The sequence below is a fragment of the Lactuca virosa genome, chromosome 4 (genome assembly GCF_052849685.1).
Source record: "Lactuca virosa cultivar CGN04683 chromosome 4, Lactuca_virosa_CGN04683_v6, whole genome shotgun sequence".
Classification (NCBI taxonomy): domain Eukaryota; kingdom Viridiplantae; phylum Streptophyta; class Magnoliopsida; order Asterales; family Asteraceae; genus Lactuca; species Lactuca virosa.
This window is the reverse complement of record NC_136429.1, coordinates 195,906,637-195,914,575: the sequence shown is the minus strand read 5'-3', so window position 1 is coordinate 195,914,575 and position 7,939 is coordinate 195,906,637. Positions and strand designations below refer to the sequence as shown.

The following is a 7,939-nucleotide window of genomic DNA, read 5'->3' as shown; positions in this document are numbered from 1 at the left end:
ACTAACTTTATTTTCTCAGTAAATACTGCAGCGTACTCACTGACACTCATGTTTCCTTTCTTCAAATTTTGGAATTCCTTGCTCATTTACGACATGTCTCTTTCTGAGTTGTATTTCCTTTCTTAACTGTACAAGGAAGTCTTCCCACGACATATCCCATGCTTATCCCTTCGGCATAGTGATGACCAATCGTTTCCACTTGCTTAAACACCAGTCTATAGTTGTCTGGCTGCGAAGATTGTTTTCCGACTGTCGTTATAGACGTAACTCTCAAATGCCATCTCCATTTCATAAATCCAATCCATTACTGCCATTGGCGTTGGCTTTCCGGAAAGGCTTCGTGGTTGGGATGCCATGAAGTCTTCATACTTGCATCCATCTCTATTAACCTTTTCTTCGGTATGGTCCTTCCTATCCCTTCATGGTTCAGCTTGTCTAACGGTTCAACTGCAGTTTACTTCTTCTGGTTGTTCCTTATTCAACTTGGATTGGACAACTAGTGCAATAATTTCATCCTTATTCTCCTGAAGTAGTTGTCTTGTCTACTCCATTTTTCAGTCTAGCATGGACCGCATCCTTTCCTGAACTCCTGCCATTGTGGTAGGTTCGGGTGTAGGTACGACGACCGGTGCAGGACCAATCACACGCTCAGGCTCAGGCTGTCGATTTCCATTATTGTTTCCTAATGCGGTTTGCATTCTTACCATGACGTTCTATACACTAGAACAATCGTTCATGGTACACGAGTTTATTATGATAGAGAATGTTTTAGTTATGTTTAGATGCATGATCTTTGTTATTACTTTAAATTTTATATATATATATATATATATATATATATATATATATATATATATATATATATATATATATATATATATATATATATATCACATCAAACAAAAAACCCAATTACACATCCCCATTTTCTTCTATTTTTAGTCTTAAGGATCTACCCTACGAATCATCATAATCATTATTGCTGACTGTACAATTATAGGGATTTCTCTGCAGTACATATCATTAGGCTTTCTTTTATATTCATTCCTAAGGATCTATCCTAAGGATCATTAAATCATCAATGTTGATTGTATTGTTACATGGATTTCTCCGCAATACATGTCAATAGGAAGTAGAGTACATCAAACGAACATGTGGTTCATCGCTTACATGTTTATGATCTTGCTTGCGTTCCAAGGGGCTGTCATCAAATAGTCTGGTGGTCGTCATCTATACTATGTTAGATGACTACATCGCTTAGTACAATAGTACTAGTAAGTCAAGGCCTATAATTATTTTCATCTTTCATTATCCATCTCCCTCATTATTCTATTCATCCCTCATTACCCATCACTATCCAATATATTTATAAATATGAAAATACACATATGGTAAATCATATAAAATCATCTTATATTGTTTCATCTTACACATAACATTTTGCACATAAGCACATATATCATTTAATTATCTAAATACTTCATATCTATGTGTAAGATGAAAGTAACTATGCACTCACTTGTTAAAAGTGGATGCCTCGGAATTTGGGCAGAACTTTGCCTAAGCACTTAGCTTTTCCTTTGATGTGACCTAGGTACGAATATCACTAAGTCTTAGTCTTGTATTTATTTCGACTAATGATAGTCTAGATTCCTCACTAATCCCAATGTCTACATCAAAGTCTATTAAGTAAGGAATAACCACGTAGGATCATATCGGAGGTAGGGTCGGTTTGGTATGTAGAGTATACTGTTTGGAAATCTCACTTTAAACACCTCACTAAATCCAACCTAGACATCATTCCCGTATGTAGGTTAATCAGTATAATGACTTAAAATTAACGATAAATCTTATTTATAGGTTCATAATAACGACTGTGAACATAAATATAAGTTACACTGAAAGCGATATAAGTGTAGCTTAATTTACAGAGATTTTCCTGACAAAAGTCTGAAAATTACACTAGCAGAACTCCGGCCTGATAGCTACTAATGTCGGGCACTTAGGGACCCCAGAGCTTCAGTGGAATCTTAGAAACTAAGGGAAAGTTGGGCAAAATGTAGATAAAATCGTGAGAGAATAGCTAGAATGGTGTGGGAGACTGAATGAGGTTGATGAGCTATTTATAGGAAAAATTCGTAGGAGGCGCGTCGCGCCCAGACCAAAGGCGCCCCGTGCCCTGGCCTGGTCAGCCTCCCCTGGTGTGACACGTGTCAGGCATTGGCTGGAGCGACGTGGCAGTTTCTAGAAGGTCGCACGCCGTTCCTTTTTGCGCGTGGCACACTCGGGAAAACTTCAAAAATTTGTAACTTCTTCATACGGAATCCGTTTGTGGTGTTCTTTATATCCACATGTAGCTATCGAAGAGATCTACAAATTTAGTGAAGACTCCGTCGGCTAATTCTCAGTTATATTATTTATTATTTTTAGAAGGCTTAGAGTGCTAAACTCCGTTTAAAATTCATATATTTTTCATACGATATCTATTCTCGACTGTCTTTATATCGACATACTCCTATTTACGAGATATTCAACTCGTGTTTAGGTTGTTACGGCTAAAATCAACCGATTTGAATTTCGATTTCTATCCTAACACAGCTGCATTGAAACTTCGAAAAATCATAACTTCTTCGTATGAAGTAAGATTTGAATGTTCTGTATATTCACGCTCTCGGTTTTACAATTAACACGCCTTTTGTTTAGATTTCTTAGGCTAATAAGCAGTCATGTCGGTTTAATCGTGAAACTTCGAAGAAGCATAACTTCTTCATACGAAGTCGGATTTCAGAGTTCTTTATATGTACGGAATCATTGTCACATATACTATAACTTTGGTTAAGGTTATTTATCCTAAATAACCTTATATAAGAATTTCGTTTTTATCACTTATTATATCTTAATCGTCTAGCCCGAATCCGCAGGCGTTACAACATGAATGTTAACATTAGATCATCGAGGGACCCAAAGATATCGCTTTCCTGTTAAGGAAAAAGGAACAAATAAACTTTGACTATATAATCATACATTTTACTTATGATGTCAAACATGGAATTACACTGATTGACATCCAGCTACGGATGCGTTGATTCAAACCAATGTACAACAAACTTGCAAACTATGACTTATCTATCTACGTTTGAAGAATATAAGATATTATTGTCTTAGAATTAATCGTGATTGAATAAATGAAGAAATCTCTAAGCGCGGGTTTAACCAATACGTAAAATGATTATTTTCCAAGTACTCATGAATATTACAGCAATCCTCATGCAATGTCCAATCACCATGGACAATCTAAAAATATTCACTGACAGTCTTAAATCAATACCCACTCGCAAAAGCATGACTGACTGTGGCATTTCGAATACGTTAATATTCAGGAAATAACACGCAAAATGAAACAAAATAATAAACTAATTTTTCTATGACATCATGCTTTTAAATACAAATAATTCCTCATTATTTAATCACCATAAGAATTACAAATTTATCTATTGTATAAATGTTTCGGGGAAATCGACTTAACAACTAAACTTGTAAACATTTCTCATGCCAATGCTCTTAGCATGTATATCATGTTTTCCTTTGCTCATCACTATTACGAATGAATCATCGAAAATACATTCACCTCACAACTAGATCTCCATCCTCAACCCTTTTCTTGGATGTAGTGGAATTTCATTTTTCTATGTGTTGACCTTCTATGTTTTCAAGAATCATTAGTCAACTCGAATGCACTTTCACAAAATATCTATAATGACAATTTGTTACTGAAATAAATCCAAGTTCAACTATGAAGTTTCCTAGTCTAGGTACACTCCTTGGATACTTCACTTGCACTAATGTAGTCTTACTCCCATTGGCGAATCTACCCCATCTCCTTCGTGAAATCTTTCATGCCACAACGCAAAATGAACATCTATTTAGACTATGACTCAAAGTCATCTCTAAAACTCATGTCACTATAACTCTTCTCAATCATGTTCTCTACTGTCTACAAGCATCCATTCTTTGGTATCTTTCAAAATCTTAGAATGTTCTTGACATGTGTCTAGCGATTCTGTCGAGCAATTTTCTGAACAATCTCATGATGCTCAAAACATCTAAGACATCAAAACATGCATAAGTCACATCATACATGATCGATCCTATATACAAAGCATAAGTATACGTGACTCGAATCATCCTATCATTTTCATGACTAGTACAAACAATGGCGAGTCTAGAATAGAAAACTACATAGTTCACTAATTTTTCTATATAAATTTTTCTATGCAAAGTCAAAGATTTTTATAGTTAAGGTAGGTTTTAAATTTTTTTTAAGGTAAGTCCTTAAAAAATTTCAATAGAAATTTTAGACAAACTAAAAAAATTAGATGGGTCCTAGGACCCACCTTCCTTATATCTAGCCTCGTCACTAAATACGACTTTTGAGATTCAATCAATTCCTTGCTACGAAGCATATGAAAGATCCATTTGGAATTTTCCATATTGAACCTTTTTGTGCTTTGACTGAATCCTATTAAACATTTCGATTTATATTTTTAAATCCAAAGACCAAGTATCAATGAAAAAGAAACGCAATATGTATCGTCTTTAATCAAAAGTGGCTTTATTTGGGATAGAAAAATCATTTCAGTAAATGACAAAATGTTGTATTCTACAATATCGTGTGCCATTTTTATGAATATCTAGTAGTAGCAATAACTATTATTATATTTATAATTATAATTATAACTAGTTTACTTTAGACGGTGAAAGCATTGTGCACAACCTTATAACCAACATAATTAGATCAAGATAAGTGAAAAATGTAGCATAAAATAATCATTTCGATTTTCCAATGGACAATTCTGATAACTTTGACAAAAAAAAATCAAATGTTCACATGATAAATATAAAATATTTGACATTTCTAAGAAACAATCAGATAATAAAGTATTAGTAACTGAAATCTTTATGGTTCAAACAAGATATACTAGATAAAATAAGCAATACAAACAAAATAAGTTTATTGTCTGACATATAACATACAAGATATCTCGAAATTACAAATTACATATTTATTTGAAACAAATATTAGCAAAACATAAACTAAGGCCTTTCGTGTCAACGAAATACGCCGCCGCGATCAAACAAAAAAACATATTATACATGTATTAATACGTATAATCTGATCATATCCTAATGTTTATGTTGTTTACGGTATAATTCGTGTGGCGAGCAACATGATTAATCATTTGAATGTATTATCAGAAGTGAAAATCGATTTTTTGAGCTTTTGGGCTTCATTCGGCACTTTGACATTGGTTGCCAATCCTATGATTTCAAGAAATCGTATGATATACCAAGAAACATCTAGTTGCCACCACTCTAATCCATGTCGAGCTGAATTCTCAAATGCATGATGATTGTTATGCCATCCTTCTCCAAAAGTAAGCACTGCCACCCACCTTCATGATATTTGGACAAATATATGATTATGCTAATGTTTAGTATACCTATTACATTAAGACATTTGAGATACATACCAGTTGTTTCTGGAGAGATCACCAGTGTTCCAAACTTGGTTTCCCCAAATGTGACAAGCAGAATTCACCAGAAATGTGAGATGATAAACCCATATGGTTCTAACACCCTGTATACATCATTAAAAAAATTAAATTAATTTTATGTCATATTAAACACAATTGATACATATGATTTTCCTAGAGTTATATTTTTGTTAATTTCTGTTTAAAACCAAACTATCTACCAAAAATCATCAATCAAATTTGAGATACTTTCTCATATAATTACAAATGCAAAAGCAATATATAATTAATCCATATAATTACAAATGCAAAAGCATATATCTACTTATTCAAATATTTTAAAATGTATACAAAACATAATCATTGTCGCGAAGGGGTCTACATGCAGGTGAATATCATGTATATCATTGATCTTTATGTAGCCTAAAATAAACAATAAAAAGATTTATAGTAGTGTCTTTATAAAAAAAAAACTTTGATACATTAAGTATCGTAGTCAAACTTTGCAGTCGCGTCACCGTTGTTCTCGTATAGGCTAGTTTTGGCAAAATCATATAAAGTTAACAATTTTGATCCATTCCCCTATTAAGCAATCAATTTTTTATTATACCGACCTCCAATATACTAAAAAACAAAATGTATCATATATAAAAATAAAAAATGTATGAAAAAGAAGTGTTAACATATTCTAATGCCTTTAACTTGTCCCATTGCACAGTTTCAACCCACTTGTTGAATATGTGCATGTGGTCTCTTTCAAATAAATCTGTCCTTTTGTATCGGTTATTAAAATTATATAAAAAAGATAAGTTACAAAAAAGACTTATTCAAATGAGATATATCATTAATCAATGACGTATGCAGAATCTAAAAACACAAATACGAATAAGATTACTATACCAAGCCCCAAACGAAGTACGGAAAGCCACCCCAAGCATACAACACAGCCCCGCATCCTATTATATGCCACATGTACGTCTTTCGTATAAACATATAGAACGGCTGTTTTTTTAAATCTTCCACATTTTTCCGTTCCTTATACTGCATTAAACAAACAAAAAAACATTATAATATAATTATACGACTTTTTAAATCTCATAGCACGTGAGATTCGATTACAAAACGGTAACAACAATATATATACAAATGTTTAATCATAAAGTAAAGATTTAATAATTAAAGGATCAATAAAGGGATCAAATGGGAATATTGATCATGGAATACCTTTTCAAGAATGTATCCGCTGTCAAAAAGCCAGCCCATATGACTAAACCAGAACCCATTAATCGGTGAATGTGTATCTTTATTCGAGTCGACAAACTGGTGATGATATCTATGCATGCTCACCCAAAATATCGGATCTCTCTGCATGAATATATATAATCGAATAAAATTAAATGAAAATTAGATTAATATTATATAATATATAAATGATTGAACCAATGACGAACCTGAGCGGCTAGGACCCCGAAATAAACACATGTGTACTCGAGCCATTTTGGAAGTCTGAGACTATGGTGGGCTAGAAGCCGGTGATAAGAGAGAGTTATGCCCACAAGTCCGGTTAACAAGTAACCAAAGAATGCGACGGAAAACGCATCCCAGGTGAACGTAAATGGTGCAAAGAGTGCAAGAACATGAACAAAAGTAACCCATAACGCCACCTGGATGTCAATCGTCCGCCACTTTCGACCCCAAAAGTTGTTTCTGGTGCCTGTGATCACTACGTCGGAAAATGGTATTTTCCGGCTACCCGATTGCTTTCCACCGTCGGAGTCGGCGACTGACACCAATAAGTTTCTCATATTGTTGTTATATTGCGGTAAGTAGTTTGTGCGGTTCTCGTGGGTATATATAGCGGAATTTTAGGCTTCAAGTGGGGTTAGTTAAATAAATATAAAATTAGTTTATCACCCCTGAGTAATAGTTTTTTACGAAGAGCACCTTGTTATTGTTAGTTAAGGATGTGAATGTACATAAACACCCTCATGTGGAATATTGTGGAATATTGTGGAAATGGTAGTGGGAAATCGAGTATGATTTAATAAAGGGTAAATCTAAATCTGTGAATTAAAAACTAAACTCACGAATCATCATGATTAATGAATGTCTCGTTTCAATTCAACCTTGAGTGTCGTTGATTTTTGTTTCATTATTTTTATACTAAAATAACTGTAATTCTCTTAAATAAGTTTAAGAAAAATAAAACTTTCAACTCCAGCATTAAATTTGTTCATTAGAACTTGTTTTATAATCTCAACGTAAACATTCAAAATTTGTCTTTTTTAAATATTACAATAGTATATATGTCCAGTCTAATTTATAAACATCATATTTATCATTTGTTAACTTTTAAAATATTATATTTGTTCAAATCTTTATTTTTAACATTTATAATAATTTTA

General features: G+C 33.2%; 1 protein-coding gene across 1 annotated transcript; it reads right to left on the bottom strand.

Moving 5' to 3' along the window:
• Positions 1-4,988: 4,988 nt before the first annotated feature.
• On the bottom strand, positions 4,989-7,352 carry LOC145107868 (palmitoyl-monogalactosyldiacylglycerol delta-7 desaturase, chloroplastic-like). The gene is made up of 5 exons (XM_079044825.1): positions 6,986-7,352; positions 6,759-6,899; positions 6,435-6,575; positions 5,532-5,638; positions 4,989-5,453 (listed from the first exon to the last, which is right to left on the bottom strand). The coding sequence occupies exons 1-5, from the start codon at positions 7,337-7,339 to the stop codon at positions 5,237-5,239; spliced, it is 960 nt and encodes a 319-aa protein (XP_078900951.1). The 5' UTR covers positions 7,340-7,352; the 3' UTR covers positions 4,989-5,236.
• Positions 7,353-7,939: the final 587 nt, after the last annotated feature.